The 20,320-nt window shown below is 41.6% G+C and overlaps 1 protein-coding gene across 11 annotated transcripts in view; it reads left to right on the top strand.

The window, feature by feature from the left end:
* Window positions 1–20,320, top strand: part of trpm3 (transient receptor potential cation channel, subfamily M, member 3) — a 159,705-nt gene that overhangs the window by 26,760 nt on the left and 112,625 nt on the right. For 2 of the 11 annotated variants that reach the window (XM_037777491.1, XM_037777483.1), the window contains exon 1: window positions 349–655. The exons of 7 other annotated variants lie outside the window; for them this stretch is intronic. In XM_037777491.1, coding sequence (XP_037633419.1) covers window positions 548–655 — 108 coding nt within the window. In that variant the 5' untranslated portion in view covers window positions 349–547. Of the gene's footprint in view, window positions 1–347; window positions 656–20,320 lie in introns of those variants that run through there. 2 more of the 11 variants (XM_037777485.1, XM_037777489.1) reach the window with 2 other exon arrangements.

The raw sequence follows: 20,320 nt of genomic DNA, 5'->3' as shown, positions 1-20,320 counted from the left end.
ACTGCACTGCACTGCACTGCTCGTCTCTCCTCTCCTCACATCTCCATCTCTCCTCCATCTCTTTCTCTCTTCTTTCTCTTTCTCTACCTGCATCCCTCTCACACCACACGCTCTTATCTCTGTTGTGCATTGCTGCGCTCTGCTCCATTTGGGGGAATACTGTACACTCTGGGGGGTTTTTTCGCGCCAGAGCTGAGTGCACTTGGGCTACTGGCGGAAGAGGAATCAGATGTTCCTGGTGCTCCAGGTTGGGCTTGCCTCGGACTTTTTGGATCTGTGTGGGCCGGAGAGGAGGAGAGGGCAGGGAGGGAGGGGAGGGGGGGCAGAGAGCTGACCAGGTGAGAGCTTCATCTGCTTGGGGGAGTAAAGGCTTCAAGGTAGTGGCAGTAGTGGTTGATGGTTGTCCGTCGAGGGTCATGCCCTGGGACTTGCGAGCTTTTCGGCAGTCGGAGTTGGAGACCCTCTCCTATTTTTGCCTCCCTAGTGGGGCAGCTTTGATCCTGGTCCCGGGAAAAGCCGCCGGGCACCAGCGGCTGCACCGTGAACCATGTTTGCTGGCGGGACCATGAACCAGCTGGATGCACCACGGCCACTCAACTGGACCATCAGAAAACTGTGCCATGCAGCCTTCCTGCCATCTGTACGCCTGCTCAAGGTAAAAGAACACAGGGGAATGGAGAGTGGGATATGAACTAAAAAAAAAAAATAGATACCCAGGGAGATGTATAGTAAAATATGTCAGGCAGCCCTTCTGCTATCCTGCCACTTTCCAAAGGAAGATAAGTAGAAAGAGGTGAGAGGATACAAAATGAATGCTGGAAAAGCTGCTATGCCACATCCCTGGCTTCCTTCAGGTGTACTTAATGTATAACCCAGTGGATTTAAGGCAGGCTTTAAGGGGGGATAGAGGGAAGGATGAAGATGAAAATGAAGAGAAGTGTGGCAAAACTGCCAGCATAACACTAAGCTTTGGAAGTAAGGGGATGCGCAGAGAGAGGAGGATAAAAATGGAGACGGGAAAAAGCGGGAGCACAGAGAGTGAGACAGAGAAATGGAGGAAGCAGTGACAAAGAAAGTGTGTTGAATGAGAAAAAGCTAAGATTTATAAATGATTGAGAGCGGAAAAGGACAGAAAAGGACAAGACATTGACAGCAAGAGATGGAAAGAAATCAGAGGATGAGGGTTGATTACAGGGGTCCAGTGTTGGAAATAGCAAGAGGATGGCACATAGGGGGAAGGTGAAGAGACCAAGCGAAAGGAATGCGAGAAGGCGAAGGGAAAGGTGGATGGTGAATGAAAGAGGCAGGATATAAGGGAAGAGAGCCTTTGTAGGGATGGGTGAGCAAGAAATGTTGAATTGGAGGTGACAGACAGGGACTGAGGACATTTAGGAAAGAAGTGGATGTGCAACATCAAATCCCAGTAGACGGGTGTTAAATTGAATTCAGTAATGCACCTCAATGGAAGACCTTGTGTTGGACTGGTGTATTTTGTTGGAATTAGCCAGGTTAAGTTGGTAAACCACACCTTTATGGGGCTTATTTACAGACATTTGTAGCCTAAAACCTCATCTTTATTCATTCATGTGCTTTTCCAGTTACAGGCCCTGTTTTAAGGAGGGCTATTGTTGGAGGTCTTGAATGCCTCTTCTCCACTCCTTTGATCTGGCTTTATCAAAGTGGCTCACAGAGCAGTGTCGCTGTGATGTTGAAGCACACAACTAGAATGCCTGGGCTCACATGTCACCCATTTGCATTTGTATAGCCTGGTTAAATGAATATCGTTGTAATCCTTGATCGAATGTGCATAGGGTCTGTTTTTGTGTATGTGTCTGAGGACGTACATGGTGTGCTTGTTAACACATGCTTTACTGTGGAACTTTACAAGAGGATGCAGTTTTGTTAGTGTTGTCTCTATGCATGTGTGCGTTTAGAGCAGGTGTTCCCGGGCTTTTTCCCTTGGGAGGGCCAAAACTGGAACTCATTGCTGGGCCACAGGCCAAAAGTAAACACCTATTGTATTGTTAAGATGCCAAATGGTACTAGGATCCCAAGTTCCCCCAATATTCCCCCAATATTATTTTAGCTTTTACATAGTTAACCCCTTAAAACCCACCTGCTGAAAACAGTTGGGCTCATTTCCAGTCATACCCAATTTGCATTTACAAGACTGTTTAGGGACCCCAGTGTGCAGAAATATTCAAATACACCATTTTAGAAAAGGGGAAAATAACACGTTTATACTGCATTCAAAATGCTGCATGTTTTTGCCCAAAACCACACGGGATTACTGTAAAGTGGGCATGTCTGAAAAGGGGAGACTCGTGGGTACCCATAGAACCCATTTTCATTCACATATCTTGAGGTCAGAGGTCAAGGGACATCTTTGAAAATGGCCATGCCAGTTTTTCCTTGCCAAAATGTTGACTAACTTTGGAGTGTAATTTGGCTTCCTTCCCGACAAGCTAGCATGACATACCGATGGATTCCTTAGGTTTTTTATAGTTTCATATGATACCATGTGATACCTTCACTCTAACTCTAAAACTGAGCCTGGTACAGCCTCTGAAAGACAGTAAAGTTGTCAGGATCGCCTGGGCAGCCCTGGTTTAGTGTATTCAGAGCACCCCAAGGTGCTGTAAAAGTAGTGCCATATACAGTATTGCTTTTAGAAAAAAGGTTCATAAATTGCACCAGTCAACATTTCTAAATCATAGGTGATTTTATTCCCAGAAATAAACATTTTACTTAGTAAATCCACTCCAAAACACCTTCAAAAGTGTTGATGAACTGATTTTTTTCAGTTCCCTAAGCTCCCCAAGACTTGAAGAGATGATGTCATCAAGTGAGACCTTTTGGATTTAGTGCATTAACACTGAATAAATGATTCCCTCTGTGGGACTACTACACTAAAAATAAGTTTTATTTGAATTTAGGGCTTCCAGCTGTGAAACAGAAAATGTTCCCATCCCACATTCACTCTGTGTCCAGGGACGATTTACGCAGCAGCTCCAGAATTAACAACATCATTACCACAGTGTTGTCTCTACTGTTTAGCTCAGGAGATACTTGTTCAAATTAATTAAAAATGAGTTTTAAATTATTGTAAAAAATAATTATCATTCAAAAATAGCTTCAGAATAGCTATTTTAACTGTCACTGCTGAAGTTTTAACGCCAGCAGGAGCAGCTGAACCTGTAGCCTTGCTTGCGTTTACACCATCGATGAAGCCACAGGGGATTACGGTCCCTGAGACTGTGCCTGCTGTATGTGAATCCTCCTAGGGAGACATCAGGCTGTCAGTGTGAAATTAACGTAATAGGCCTGTCATTATTGTTGGAAAATTCTGCACGACAAGCACTTTCCTCCCATGTCCCTCTAACTTATTACCAGCCCGCTGCTGCCAACTGCATACTTATGCTTGTGTGTGCACCTGAGTGTGACTACAATTTATAGGCTGTCAATGATGTTTTGTGTCTTCCTTGGGCAGAAAAATATGTCTGACAGATTGTGTGTGTGTGTGTGGGTGTGTGCTTGTGTCTGTGCACATGCTTTTCTACGTTCCAGTATGTGCATTTCTAATGCAGTGCTACGGGTGCAGTTGACGTTGCAGCAAATATGTACCCTGCAAGCGCTGGTGTGTGAGCATTTGATTTGAACCCTGTGGTCTGCGCAGAGTGGCAGAAATAGTTCAAGTTCATTTATTAAGAACTGAAACCTTTTATTTTTAATGTTATATCTGAATTTGCAAGTATGGATAACACACCAAGAAATGCATCTGTCACTACCACCATATGTGTCTCCTCAAGGCTAACCAGTAATGCAATCTCACGTCTTATACAAACACACAACCAATCTAACCTGCTGATGCCCCCAGCCAGTGTGTCTTTAATGATTAGATGCAGTTAATCAAAAACCTACCACCACCTTCACCATCTTCTTCACCCTCCTCCATTATCTGACCTTGTAAAGAGTGGTGGTGTACATGTGTACATATGTGTGCGTATGAGCCAGACCTGAAGCATGCTCAGATATTGATCATTTGAAGATATAATTTCACAGTGGTGAGACCCAGGAGCTCATGGCATTGATGGTGGAATTGACTCTGTTTGATGTCTTATCCATTAGAGAGCCGTGGCTTAAAATGTGTAAAAGGGTGTGTGTGTATGTGTGTGTGCAAATGTCCTTGAAGATGTTGATTCATATGTGCGTTTCTGTCTGTGGTTATGTGCCTGCGTGTCGTTCAGTTCAGCTCCAAGATAAATATTGTCGAGTTTTGTGTTGGTGTGAATGGACTTTAGTCTTAGTGGATTTACAAATTACCTTTAAGACCCTGACATACCAAGCTGATGGTCGGCCATCGGACAGTTTCGAGCCGTCGGTGAGCATCTGTCGTAGTTTTCCCGTGTCTGAGGCTTTTTGGCCGATTCAGCATGTTGTATCGGTAGCGGAGCCCGTCGGTGAGAGAACGGGTAAAGTCAACCAACGAGTAAAATCAATAGGGCACACACAGAAGGCTCTTTTCATTTTTTCGTTTTCATCTCATCTGGTCATTCCAACATCTGGTCCTCAGTCTTCCGGTTTCCCTTTTTGAATGACGATTACAGACTACCGCCACCTGCTGGTATGGAGAGTTATTTCATCTCACGCAGGCGCAGAACGTATGTGGTAGTTGGCCGCTGGTTGTAGTCTTTGCGGTGCATTCGAGTGCAACTTTTTGGCCAACACACAGGCGATGTGAGGTGTGCTAGGGATGTCATGGTGAGGAAATTTCCCCCCCTGTTAATAATCTTGTGACAACACTGGTGTTACCGATTACACCGGACATTTTACAAGAGAAGATGGCACTCAATATATGTAGAGCACTTACTTTGATCCTTAACGTTGGATGGCTGTGTGTCTGGCCTCTCCGTCGAGCTTTCGCTGCGGGGCCGCAGGTTTCCACCTGTCGGCACTGCGCTACGCACATCGACTATGACCGTTTCGTAACATTATTGTTCCCTTATACTTTAGCATTGGCATTAAATCCGAAATGTTTCGAAATAGGCGCTTTTGCTTTCACTTTGACACCAAATCCTCCGCCATCGTTGTCTGTAAACTCTCTCTCATCCCGTGTGTTTGAAATCTGACTCCTTCTACTCTGAGCTGAGACTCCGTACGGAGACACTTTCTCTCTCAGTTTGTGGCGTCCGTCCTCTGACTACGTATTGATAACACGTTGCTGATATATGAAAATGAACTAAATGGGTTTTATTGCAATAAAAAAAATCTAAATGACGGTGGGGGCGGTGAGCAAGTAATGTAATCGGTGTATGTCCAAACACCGTGTAACACACACTGCCTTGGCAAGCCTAGTCGCCGCTAGTTCTTTTGATGTCGGTTTGGTGTGTCTGGGTGTTTAGTGAGGATGACTTCCTGTCTAGTTATTCAGAATGCAGATTTGTTTAAATGAAGATATTCCCAAAATACTTGGTCTGCACAGGTAGTAGCGCTTCACTAACTCAGTTTTGTAAATGGTCCCAAACTGACAATGAATCAGGTTCGTACTGATATGACTGTTCAACAAGTAATTGAATTCATTACAACAGCTTCCTATTGACCTTTAAAATGCCACTTCACAGAAGACTAATACCGCTATTAGACATGGGGGTATTCCCTGAACTAGGACACCTAAAAAGAGGAGAAAGCACACCTGGAGTTTCACTCATGGTCCTCGTGATCTCATCCTGTGTGTGTCTAGCCAGAAGGCCACCCAGAAACAGTCACAGAGTCATACAGTTTGTAGTTCATTGTCCCCGCTTTGTAACCTTGTGCTCTTTTATCCGGACCTTTATAAAAGAGCTCTTTGCTGGATATGGTCGACGGTGTAGATTTAATAAAAATTTTCTCTCTGCCAGAGCTTGATTCTTGCTCCTGAAATAATTATATATTTGCAACTTTGACAGCTGAGATTTTTACAAGTTTAAGCCCGGGGTTTTGTGAAGACTTAACGGGATAAAGTGTGAAACAGGGAAACATTTTTGGACAGAGAATTGGAAATGGAAAGTCTGTCTTCTTCTCTCTTGGCAACTTCACTTCTTTATATGAATATATTCAACAACACCTCTGTCTTTTTTTTTTTGACTTTTCTCTAATATTTCACATTTTGATTTTGTGCTTTTTATTAATCTTACTTTTGATCATCAACATTAAGTTGTCTTAACTGCCTTTTCTCTATCAGTTTCAAGGGAATGCTATTACACATCTCCTTACACAGAGGTGTTAATACCTCTGCAGTGCTGTTCAGTAATTGTGTAAAGAAAATGCTGCATACAGTGAATGCAGTAATAATCCTTTCTTTGGTTCTCTTCACAAAGTCGTTCATTTTCTGCCCTCCCTCTCTTGTCTCCACCTTGCATTTTTCTCTGTCGTGTCCTTGCTGTCTGTCTCTCTCTCTCTTTTGTCTTTTGCCTCTTTCTCTCTTCTCTCTTTTTGTCTGCCTCGCTTCCTTTTTTTATTCCATTGCTCCCCATAATCATAAAGCATGGATAACACTCCATCTTATGCAAAATACATGGGGGACGGGATGTTGCTGCTAAAAAAATAAATATATCTCTCTAATGCTAAAAATAAATGTGTGTTACATAAAAAGATACACTGTTGCAGTGCTTTATATCATCTAGTTTAGCTGCGACGAGGAGTGGATGTGCATGGGAGTTCATCCTACACTGCAATCCAACATAATGATATTTGTATTCTTAATGTGAATTCTGACATCTACAATACACAGTATAACCGAGGAGCAAAGTACAATCTGTCACCCGTAGGTGGCACCACCCATTTTTGTATCTACAGTAGATATAGTAAAGAAGATAGATACAGTGGATCTCAGCACAAATTGTTTTGTGAAACTAACTAACCTTAATAGCTGTGGCAGTTTAGAGGTTGATAAAGGTTGCTTGTACTCAAACATGTGTACTCCTTTAGTATATATCATATATATTAAGCAGCATATTTATATTACATGAGAACAGAACTTTTTGTAACACAAAACTGATCTGTGTTTTCTCTATGTATGTGATCTATTTTAGGGAATGGGGGTGGGGTCCTTCAAATGAAGACATTGCACCAGCCAACAGCATAGCTTTGTTTTCACTGACTAAAGAGTGTAATACATCCCTATGTTGTAACCACTGGGTTGATAACAATTATTATTACACAGCTTTGTTGAATACTCGATTCTGATTGGTTAATCGCTGCGTTCTGAGGTTTGTTATTTATTTATAGCAGACCGTTGCTGTGTATAGCAGGACATTGCTATGGGCGCAGTTCTGTTGTCGGACTCTGGCGGACCTGTTTTGTGTGAAATTATTGATGCCTTAAGTAAGTAGCCGTGTAATAAGTGGGATAATGTACAGCTAGTGGGTCATTGTTGTGAAAGAAACCCCTTCAGGGCGATGAGAGATAGGATACTGTGCATAAAACATGCAGTTTTGAATTGCATGTTTTATGTAATGTGATTGTTGGAGCAGTGTAAGTGTTACTTTTTCAGGCTGAGCTGGGTCTTTGCATTAGACTCCCTCTGTATGCTGTACGTCATTTACACTCTCTGATAAATCATTAAGATTGGGACAGCAGGGATTGTTCCAGTTACCAAGCTCTTGGAAGCCACTGATTATCTGATTAAATTCGCCATGTCAACATTATTTAAAGTTTCAACATGGCCATATATTTATATTATTTTAATTTATTTTATATACACTAAGGAGTAATCCTAACCCCTAACCCCTTACCCCTAACCCTCTTAGTGTGTAAGTGCTGTTGTTTTATGATGGGATGAGAATTATGAGGTGAGAGAGGGCAGCGAGGATGCCAAGGGCCGATTCAAATCAATGTAGCAGGATGGTTAGAGCGGAGGACATTTTTATGTGTGCCATTGCCATAGCGACCGTTGTAGCGTTGTGACTTCCCTATAAACTAAACCGACTTGCGGCAAGTTGCAGACTCGCTGAGGTGAGGTTTGTGAGAATCAGAAATACTTTATTGATCCCCGGGGGAAATCACAGTTGTTCCATTTCAGAATAAATATATACAGTATATAAACAACTGAATTTGAATTTGTGCTCATTCAAAGGCAGTGTAATGAAATGCTGAATGACTTTAAAACAACTCAGCTATTTTTTTCATTATGAAGAGATCTTTGTTTCCCTGGCACAAAAGGGGAATAAATAACAGCAAAAACAAAATAAACCAAAACATCGGTATCGTCTATCTGCCAAATTGTTATTTTAAACTTCGGTCAGCCCAGAATGTTTCAATCGGTGCATCCCTAGTAATCCTATACTATGTGCAGTCTGTACATGTAAACATAAAAGCATAGTTACATAACATGTTACTCTTAACATTACAACAAACAAAGGGGCCACAAATAAAACAATGAATTACAAACCCAATTGGAAAAACTACATTTAACAAAAACTGTGAATTTGCATCTACAAACAGAAAACATTATGTGAAAGGGAATTCAGCATGTGTACAGTACACGCACAAAGAGAACCAGCTGCTCGTTCAATATTTCTGCATGCTGTTCGCTTATGTTTTATAGTGAATTCAAGGTCAGTCTTGTATATCCCAAAATCCCCACACTCTTTTTCTGTGTTACATCCACACTTACTGACAGATCCCAACGTGTCGCGAACAAATGCTACATGAGTGTTGAATGAATCTGGAAGAAACAACACGTCGTCACGCCTAAGGGAGGGTCCTTTTCCCTTTCTTTCACTCTTCCTCTCTCTTCTTTTGGGTGTCACCAAACCTCAAAGTCAGAGTACGTCTCAAAGCTTGCTTGTTTGTGTCTCAATTAACCAGCAAATACCGCATTTATGAGATTTCAATTAACACAGTATCTCACTAATGAGCCACAACGAGAACATAAGCTGCCAATTAACACCTCATTTCTTTATTCAGGCACACAAAGACTTTATATTTCCTATTTGGCGCGCTTCCATTCAACATTATGGGAAGTGAAACAAGCTGCTTCCATATTTGTCCTTTATGCTTTCTAAAATATCTGGATCTTTAAACAAGAAACCAGCTCGAGGAAACAATGTGTCGTCATGCTGTTTGTACTCTTTTTTCCTTAATGCATTTATCCTGAGTTAATGCTACAGATAGTACAGAATGGCTCTACCTACCAGTCGGCTGCTGAATCATTTATGAGAATCCATGCATAAAGGACCTGCAGTTTCAGAATAAATGTATAATTTGGTGAACCACTTCTAGCTTTCACTGTGGAAATTTCTCACATATAGTGTACAAGCATCCGTGGCACACACACACACACGAATGGATATTCAATATCCATCCACCCACAGCTCCCACCTTGTAGTCAGAGCAGCAGCATACATGACACTAGCGGTAGAGTTATGAACTCAGAATGCTGACATTTGACCTTGAAACTGTCAGGGGAAATTGGATGCTGGTGATGGAGGGCTATTTAATAATGTACAAGGACAGTCTTTATGAACACTATAAACTGGTGTAGAAAGTGTGACACTCGTATTTGGAGAATTTATAGTGTGCATTTGTGTATTCGTTGCTTGGGTTTTATGCATGTGCAATGGTTTGTGCATGTAGTTTTTGTAGCTGTTGGATTTTATGTGCAGGGTTATGCTGTTGCATCTTTCTTTAAACCCACATGTTACATTTGGTTCGAGTATTTCACCATCACCATTCCTCAGCATGTAGCCATGGTTTATAAGCATACAAGGGAGAAATGATGTTTCTATTAGTGATAATTTGTATTCACTGTTAGTAAATGGTAAATGTTAAATGGACTTGCATTTATAGAGCGCTTTTCTATTCTTCCGACCACTCAAAGCGCTTTACACTACATGTCAGCATTCATCCATTCACACACCCATTCATACACTGATGGCAGAGGCCAACCTGCCCATCGGGACCTAATCTAAATACTCATTCACACACTGATGGCACAGCCTTCGGTAGCAGTTTGGGGTTAAGTATCTTCCTCAAGGACACTTTGACACTTTGACATGTGACTGGACGGGCCGGGGATTGAACCGCCGACCTTCTGATTGGTGGACGACCTGCTCTCCCTCTGAGCCACAGCCGCCCGTAATAACCTCGTAGTAACTACATCATGAGGAAGCCATTAGAGCAGGAATAAGCGTAATTGAAAATAGTCTTATTCGCTTTTTTTGCCAAGAGTTAGATGAGAAGATCAATACAATTCTCATTTCTGTCAGATCAGTATGGAGCCAGAGCCATTAGTTTAGCTTAGCTTAGAATAAAGACTGCAAACGGGGAAACAGCTAGTCTGGCTCTGTCCAAATTTATAGTACCCACTAGGGTTGGACAAATATATTGGCTATTGGCAATTGGCTGACTACATCGCCGTTTTTTTTTTATAGTGTTTTGGGTGATGTTTGTCCTTTTATTTTGCTAATTTAAGGGTCTGGCTCCAAAGAACAAGAGGCGCTCAGCTGCTGCTTTATTCTGTTTCTGTTGAGTTTGAATGTTTTATGATGGTGCGCTGCTAGAACAGCTGATTGCTCAGGTGAAACTACAGCAGTGGAAGAGGGGGAGGAGGAAGGGCGCACACACACACACACACACCTGCACGAATATATCGGCAATCAGTGATTGTTGGCCGGACAATAGCTGGTTGGAAATTTTGCCATATGGGCATATGGGCATATCGCCCAACCCTGGTACGCACCCTGCAATGGGTGCCACAAAGCTTATATGCCAAAATGTTGAGTCATTCCTTTAATGCTCCATGAACTAAGTATAGAAGTGGTTCAGATGCAGAGCCAACTTAATGAATCTCTTTAATTATAGCTATGTGGTACTGTCCTGGGGAATGAGGTTATTTCATAAAGGATGTTGGACTGTGTGTGGGTCTGTATGTGTATACGGATTGACTGGTTGTAGTTGACTTTCGCATTATGGCATATTCATATATGCATGGATCCTTGGTAGGTAATTTACAGCTAATCAATAGGTCAACAATAAATCAGAAATCCACTAATCAATACATTTCCATTTAATCACACTCACATATAATTGGCAAGGCTGTTAAGATAATGAAATGGCTTGCTGAGGTGTGAGGGAAGGATTGGGGGATGGGAAAAGTATTGAAATTGCATCCCGGGCTCAGGAGACTAAAATTAGAGTCTCTCTAATAATCTGCGATCTGAAGCCATATTGTTACTGAGGCGTGTGTAATCAATCAAGCTGTTGTTCATGTTGAACTGAAGCCACCAAATCAGTGGTACTTGACAGTGTGGTGAAATGCAGTCAGACGTTTCAAAATCAGCACCATGGACAGCGACTGCACAGCATCTCAGACTCAAAGCTCCAATACTGAGGACACAGTGACCGTCCAAACCCCAGCCTGAGATTTTATTTTATTACGTTTTATTCACTACAGCCAGTGTTACTCATTACGGCTACAACTAACAATTATGTCCATTATCAGTTAATCTACCAGTCATTTTCTCGATTAATCGTTTTGTTTATAAAATCTTGGAAAGAAGGGAAAAATGCTCTTCACAATTTACCAGAAGTTTTTGTCCAACCAACAAAGATATTCAGTTTATTGTCATATAAGAAAGATGCAGTTCCTCTTATTTTACAACGCAATGTTTTGCTTAACTTTTGCTTAAAAAATTACTCAACTTAACTATTCAGATTGGAAAAGCTTGAGTGACAAATGGTGTAATTTATAGCAATATTATTTTCTATTATGGCACTTCCCATGGTGTTTCACAAACAGATTCTGCATTCACATTCACATGTAGAATCTGTTGTCAACGGGACAAGATTTTGGCATCAGGAAGCGTTCTGGTTTGTTGTCCGAGTAATATTGACCAATCACGTTCGAGCAGGGTTTGGTTGAATGCAGGTAAACAGTCCGTGTGGAGAGCAAAAGAGGCGGAACGCATTGGCCGAAATGCAATCTGGGAACCCACTGGCTAACGTCTGACGATGATTTAGCTTTTTATTTGTTTAAGATTAGCTTGTAAACTGACTACTTGTGAAACAATCCGGTCGTACACGTCGTCTCTCAACTCCAACTCCAGTCTCACTTCTCAAGTTGCTAATCGGACTGTAAACTATGAGCAGAACATGAAAGAGGAAGTCTTGGCCCGGGCATCCGCTGGCTGCACCAGAACCCCAGAAATACAGCCCCATGCCCCCAGAGGCTTATCCGTCGTCAGACAGATAACCGATGGGTTCAGAGATTCACTAACAGTAAAATGTGCTGGCAAGACCAAATGTGTAGATTTTGACTCTTTGAGAATAATCTTTGTTCCTTTGCTTAGATATTATTTTTAGAAAACGTAGTTGATAGCTATGATACAGTGGCCTTAGAATGAAGTAGAATAACACACATTACCTAGAAGATGGGACTTTGACCGGCTACAGCAGAGAATGTGTGTGTGTGTGTGTGTGTGTGCGTGTGTGTGTGTGCGTGTGTGTGTGTGTGTGTGTGTGTGTGTGTGTGTGTGTTTCGGTGTATGTGACATGACATTACTTACTGGAATCTGTACTGATATACAGTCCCCTGTTTAAACCTCAGACAAACTCATGGGACTCAATGGACGCGTAGGCATGCCCGTCTGTGGATGTCTGAGCATGTGGTAGTGTAAATAATTGATATGGCCTTGGTAATTGTGGTGTGTGTCTTTGTGTGTCTGTGTCTGTGTGTGTGCGTGTATGAAAGGCTGAGTCATGATATAACTTCTCCAGAGTCTAACCTATTATAAACGCCGTGCAAGCTTCTGGTTGAATGCAGTATATTAGCCTGCGCTGTTTGATGACCCAGTTCAACGTCCCAAAAACTTGGTAGAGGAATTCTTATTTCTCACACATAACCTGCCTGGTTGCTGAAATTGAAGTGCCATTTATCACAAAAAAGGAGACAGACCGAGAGAATTTAATATTGTTTTCACTCTCCGCATATTGCTGATTTAATATTTTTCCTCAGTGCTGAAGGAGATCAAACGTTTGGAGGTGCAGACAGTGGTATCTGTTGTATAAGCAGTTACTGTAGTTTGGCCTTTATCATTTTAAGGCATCAAATAAAAACAAAGTGTTTTTTTATTAGTTTGTATTCCTTCATTTTAGGGTTGCCTGCACATAAGGTTGTTTCCACCTCACAGTTTTGCGGAGTATGCATTTATCATTGTTAGGATTTATATTGAATTTCAACAGCACACTGAAGAAAAACTTGTTAAGTTTCTTTGCAAAAAGATGCATCGTGAGCTTTGTGGTTGGTTGCTAATGACGCATCCTCCATGAAAAGATAGCATATATTGCAGCTTGTCTGTTGTGTTGGAGGGCTGATGCTACGGTGTGACAGCCAAATGAAGAGGAATGAATAAAAGATGTTTTTTTTTTTAATATAAGTGTGTTGAAAGAGAATAAGATTCTTTATGACAGGAAGAGTCTTTTAACAAAATGCTTTGATCTGAGAGAGCATTGAAACAGCGCTCTCTCTCTGCCTGTCCTGCCTTATGTAATGTCTCATTTCATCATCTCTCGATCTGTACCTTTGTATCTGTCCTCTCTCAATGTTTCCTTCCCTGCTTCAGTATCCGGGACTATCAATATTGATAAGTACCAACTCTGTCTCATATCCTCTCTATTGATCAAGAAAAACTACACTACTCATACAAAAGACTGTTTTCATCTTTACTCAGTCACATTAGCCATCATCTAGAGCTCCTGTTTGAGAGCAGTTGCTATATTTAAATGAATCGTTTTGGGAAATACCCTTGATAAGAGCAATACCAAGGAGGAGAAAAAGGGCTTGATTAGATTAACTTAGTTAGCATAAAGTCTCAGATGGTTGCCCGGCAACCTCACGGTGATGACAAGCCGCTGGCCGCCAACAAATAGTTCCAGCACGTAACTCCCTGTAAAATCACAACTGATTGTTTTCAAATATCAGTTTGTGGTAAAGCTGCAGTTGGTAACTTTGAGCAAATAAGATTACTGTCACTATATCCTGACAGTAGTGCACGAGACAGATAATCAATCAACTTCACCTGTGTCCTCCGAATGCTCCTAATGGCCTTTGCAATATTTCACCGCGCCCAAAAGAAAAAAAACAATCAGAGCCGAGTAGTCTCTGGGCAGCTGTCAATCACTGCTCGAGAAACTAGCAAACTCCAATCAAACTGTCAAACTAGGCAACGCTGATCGAATATGAATGAAGAATTTGTAACTGTAACGTCTATTTCTCACCTCAAATGTTTTCAGAAACATCCTGTTTAGCTGTAAAATGAGAAAGCTTGCTCCGGCCGGTGGGCGGTGCTTGGTTTTGGTTCGACTGTTTTCAACTTTCTCATTTCTCTCGGTTGACCGCCGGCAATAGTCCATGGACTTTGCCGGTGTATTCTGAGCGAGGGACTGGGGTGAGCTCCATGTGCTGTGGCATGGAGGGAGACCGGGTGTCATTCATCTGCATGAAGACTACTGCTCACACTGCAGTGACACAGAGCTAGTTGAAAATCTGCAAAGTTTCCCTTCAAACACTTATTTATGTAATATCTACGGTAGTAAGGTAGGAATGGCTTTATGAGTGTATTTAGCAGCTACAAGAACAAAAACATGCGGGGGTATAAAATATTAATGTCGACGCATCTCCGCTGTTGTCATTGATTATGCAGCCCAACAGGTTATCGGTCATGTTTTATGCCACACACACTTACACATATTTTCGTCAATACCCTAATGATCTCCTGTCTCCATATTCACTTATTTATTTAAGGCCTTTAACGCGTTTTTTATTGATAATCAATATGTGGTCTTAAATAAGAGTTTGGAAGCCTTCAACCATCCAAAAATGCTCTCAGGAAGGGGAGAATTTCTTCACTCTGCCCTGTGCTTTTCTTCTGATGTACAGTATTCTCGGGAGGAAATCCCACCTGTATGGCCGTGTATGTTTTCTCTCGATAAAGATTTTGTTCAACTTTTTCCTCCATCGCTTCCCACTGTTTCTGTACAGTCATTGATCTCTTTCTTCCCCTCTGTATCCATGTCCCTACCAATACTATTTGCTGCAGCTCACACAGTGTGTTGTTTCAGTGTCAGTGATCTCACTCAGGTCATTAGCTGTGAGTGCTGGCATCTTAAATCATGCAGGGGCAGTTTTAGCTCCCCCGCATGCCTCCTCTAAAATGTTTCCCTGTGCTTGCACTCATGGATCAACACACAGACACACCAGAACCCTAAAACTAAATCACACATTCAGCCAATTATCATGCACACACATACACACACACACATGCAGGCATCTAAAACAGGTAAACCACAGAGATACTGCTGTTTCATTGTGCGTGTGTGATTAGCCTGCTTCCTCTCCAGCTTATAGCTGTAATGATACTTTTAATAGAAGTGAATTCCCTCGCTTGCAAAATGGATAAGGAGTCTGTACCCAGTGGACGCATTAGGGCTTTTTCCTCAGCAGAAATGAAACATACATGCACTCATGTGCGCTCGCACACGCATACATGCATGTGCTAAATGAAGAGCATGAAGGGTCTTTGAAGATCAGCTGTAACATTAAGCCTCATTTTTTAAATCTGGTGAGAAATAGGATGGATACCCATGTGTTGCTATTCATAGGAATTAAGACCACATGTATGCAAATTGTCCTCTCCATTTCTGGTTCCATCTCCATCTTTCCTTCCCTGCATATCAATGCTTCTGCCTCTTGAACTCTACATCTCCTCCCAACCTCTTACCATCTATCACTCTAACTCTGGCCCCCTTTAAATGGGATGAGCAGCTCTAAATCTTATGGCACAGCTATGGGACAGCACCCCGGGGAGTTCTACCAGCTGCAGTCAGAGTGTGTGCATGTGTATGCATAAGTCTGCCTAAGTTTCAGTATAAATTTGTTCCCAATGGTAGGTAACGTCTGTTAGAAATATACAGTATAGATGTGGGAACAGGATTGAGATACGACGGAGTATTAGGGCCACATTGAGGAAAAATAAATAAATCAGAGATTTCGAGAATAAAGTCATAGGTTTATGAGAAAAAAGTCATAATATTATACTATAAAGTAGTAGCTTTACGTGTTATTTTAGAGGGGAAATAGAGCAGCGTGCATCTTGTGAAGTTATACTTTAGTATAGGTTTCACAAATAACAAAATACTTAATGTTTTGGCACATCAGCACCACATTATCATAATTATTAGGACCTTGAAAAGATTATGCAAGAAACTGCGTTTATTCCGAGGAACGAACCACAAGGACCTATGGGAAATTGCCTCTCTTGTGGAGTAGGAAATTACTTTTTTCTCGTAATATTAAGACTTTTTTTCTCATAAGGTTGTGAGTTTATTCTTGTAATATTAGGCCTTTGTTTTCTTAAAATAGTATGACTTTATTCTCATTAAATTATGACTTTTTTCTCGTAATATTATGACTTTATTCTCGAAATCTCCGATTTTTTTTCCCCTCAATGTGGCCCTAATACTCCCTCGTTCTGATAAAAAGAGTGAGTGTGGAGGTGTAAAAGAATGTGAGAATAGACCAGTTTTATCACAAAGGTAAATTAGATGCTCTCATATGTACATTTGTGCATTGGTGTGTGTGAGTGTAATTTGGAGTAGCGTTGAGTATGTGAGAAACATTATGGGGAGATGTGTGCGTATGTGTGCATATGCGCCCGCGTGTGTGTGGCTGTAAATTGGATATTGGGACATGGAAAATGAAAGTGAACAGCATGGCCACACAGGGCTATTTTTGTCCTTCCATCAATCTCTCAGTCCTTCTCACGCTCTCTCAGTTCTGGATTCCTCCCCCCGCCTCCTTCTCCCCAACTTTCCTCCTCCCTTTTTTTTCCTCTCCCTTTCTCCTCCTGTCCAATATATCTGATATAACAGTGTCCATATCAGCCCAGTCAAACCAGTCTAGCCTCTCAATATCCCATCTCTTCTAGACCAGTCACACTTCCATTTTAGACTGTGGGTACACAGCCCCTACACCCTGAAGGGACGGCTGTCATTTCTCATCTTAAGAGGCTATTACAGCAGTGCTCCACTTTGGCTGCTAAAGTGCAATTTTTACAACAGTCTAAAATTATCTCCGCAATCCTCTCATAAATCATTTCCACACACAGCCTTTAAAAGTCTGCATCCAATAGTCAGATGTTCAGTCTTTCCCATAGTTATTGCATAATATTTAGTTATGTAGTCTGATTTTTTTTTTTTACATATTGGCGCTGCACTGAGGCAGCCCTGTTGTTGTGCTCCTGAGGGGAATTCTTTCTCTGCAATAGTTATGCAGGATTTACCTCCACTCCTTTTCATCTTTTCCTCACCCAGTTCTACAGTAGACGGCTCAGCTACGCTACATTAATCCGTATCTATAAAAATTCAATTTCTGCCTCAGCTACAGTAAGAGATGATTTTCATAGGAGGAGAAATGAGGGTCGCTGTGGCTGACCAGATAGGTTGCAGGTCGGGGTTTATTGGATATGAATGAACAAATATAGTCAGAAGGTCATTTGTAGAAGCAGTTACTGAATGACGTGTGTTTACTAAAGGATAAATAAATGTTTCACAGTCCAGCTTGTTGGTATTTCAGCATTAATTTTTGTGAATAGTGGTACCATGTGTGACCTAAACATCATATATACCTCTACGTTACTTTGTAAATACATCCACGCTGCTTCTTCCAGTTCTGAGATGCTTTGCGCAAGACATGCATGCAGTAGGGATGTTCTAGTAGTGTGCCTCCCTCTAGAGTGTGTAACAACAGTGGCAGAACATCAAGAGGATTATACACTCTGTGAGGACAACCCGAGACTTAGACAGCACTGCTCTCTCTGCATGCCTTTCAGCCTGATCCCAAAAGGCAGGAGGAGAGTAGGATGCATCCACTTTCCCAGAGAGAACGAGAGAGGAGGAAGGGGGTGGGTGGGGATGAAAGGGCTGGGAGAAAAATAGGAAAGGAAAAGCGCGGATAATAAAAGGAAAAAAAAAAGGAAATTAGCTAAGCAAGGATAAATTAATGAATGAACAGACGGGAAAGAGGAGCAGAAATTAGGATGCAGGAAGTCTATGTGATGATGAATGTGTGCACAGTGCTCTGTGGGATTGTTGGCAGGTTCTGTGCCACTGAGCAACCAGCTCCAGTCCTGCCAGCAACCTTATGCAATGAAGCTTTATCCCTGTCACTCCACGAGGGCGAGAGGTGCAGCGGCACATTGCCTTCCCCCTGCACAAGTGCCGTAAAGAAATATCGAGCTGGGGATCATTAATGGAGAACATGAATGGGACTTGCTTGCTCAGCAGCTTCTCTTTTTAGTAGATTACATCTCAAGCTGTGACTTAATCAATTATGTTAAAATTGGTTCACTTTAAAAACGCTTGTTCAAATGTCACATTGGTCTTGTGTATTGGACTTTAAAGGTCGCTTCAGTTTCTGTTTCAGATAGGTTGCTGAATCATTAATATGCTAATCAGTGCAAAGTACTGACCATCGGGACTTAAAACAGATTGGATATGGAATTAGACATTTCATATATTTTATCATGTAATTGGGTGTCCTTGACCTTTACTTATAGTACAGTGCCGGTGGATGCTGCTTAGGGCCCTGCGGCCCCCAGGAGGCCCAACTGTGAAATCACAAATGTGAAATCCTTTACTCATTTTTTTTTTTTGTCCAGACAATTATTTATTTTTGATCCCTTTTTGTATGTCAACTTGCCATAAAAAATAGGGGTGTCACAATTTTGATTCTAAATCGGAAATCGATCGATATTAGCTTTCGATTTTGACCATCAAAATTAAAAGCAGGATCAGCAATTCTCTCAGATTTTTCTTTTTTCTGCCCCGCCTACTTTCGTGCGTCCGAAGGAAAACAAAAAACTTAAAAGACGACACAGCGTCTTTTACCGGTATCCTGCAGCTGCACTCTGAGTCACCATGGCCACTGCCAAAGTTGGAGATGATGGAGCAACAACAGAATAGAAAAATCCACCTGCTTCCCTGATGTCACTGGTGTGGTGACCTTTTGCCTTTCCCGTCGTTTCCTGTCGTTGAGAGAAAAACTACAGTTTGTAGGCTGCAGAGGATTTAGAGACCGCATCAACCAAAGAAAACAGCGCTCATCGAACTGTTTGCCGATTTCAGCCGTGGTTGCGCTATCTTCACTTAAAATTTAATTGATTGTTTGTCTACTTTGCTTTGTATGATAAACTGGGGTTTATGCTTGCCGTAGTGTAAAGCATGTAGGCGCTGACAGGGACTACATGTTGCATTCAGGTGTGCCTCGTAAACTCTGAGAAACTCTAGCCTGAGTGCGGTACATTCCAAAAAAATATCACTTGATAGCCTCTTTTTTTAAAGAAGAATTTGAAAGTGTAAATGACAGTTGTCAGGGCATAAAACCAATCAGTCTTTACCAATCAAGACTCCATAGTTTAACAATGACATGTTTAAATCGAAAATCAAATCGTGACCTTAATATAGAAAGTCAAATCGAATTGTGGATTTGGAGAATCATGACACCCCTAATAAAAAGTACAACATGTACTAAACAGACAAAATTCTACCAAATTGACTTGTTTTCTGTCTTTCAAATATTTTAGCTGTTGGTAATCCAGTTGTACAAAGATCAAGACTTGATCTGACTAACTAAATAAAACTATTAACTTTACTGAAGAACTATAAAGTTAATGAGACACTGACTTTGTGTTCAGTGCAAAACAGCTGTGTAAGCTGTGAGATGCTCTTTCTAGCTTAACACACTCACTTCACACACCCAGATTGTGTACAGCAGTGCCTAAATGGCATGTTAGTTCAGCATTTCTGCTTGCTCTCTCTTTATTGTTGCGTTTGTTGCTTTGTCCTCCGTGTTTCTTTTGAAGGCTCACCGCCATTCTTACACAAGTCCTGACAGTCCTGTCTCAGGTCAAAGTCACGGGGTCAGGAGGACAGGCAAACATTGCATGGTTGAGTGAAGCTGGGTTGAAACAGACAAAACAACCCTCGCTTTTAGCTGCTGATCAGGAGGGGTCACATATGGTTCAGCATAACGTACTGAGGCATGTGGAAAGAAGGTAATGCACTATGTCGGTCAATCTTCTGGTGTCTCATATGGCATTTCACATATGCTTCTATCTTGGGCTACGCATTGCCCCATGAGAGCACATTCATATTGTATGTTTTCATGAACAAGTTTACGAGCTCTGCAGAACCATCTTTCCTGTCCTGAAGTGTATTACATATGTTTATGTATTATGTGTGTGAGTCTGTGTGCGTCTGGTAAAGAGGGTCAGGTGCTTCACAG

Source organism: Sebastes umbrosus, chromosome 8, assembly GCF_015220745.1.
Source record: "Sebastes umbrosus isolate fSebUmb1 chromosome 8, fSebUmb1.pri, whole genome shotgun sequence".
NCBI classification, from domain to species: domain Eukaryota; kingdom Metazoa; phylum Chordata; class Actinopteri; order Perciformes; family Sebastidae; genus Sebastes; species Sebastes umbrosus.
The sequence above is the reverse complement of the archived record's forward strand: the minus strand, read 5'-3'. Positions and strand labels throughout refer to the sequence as shown.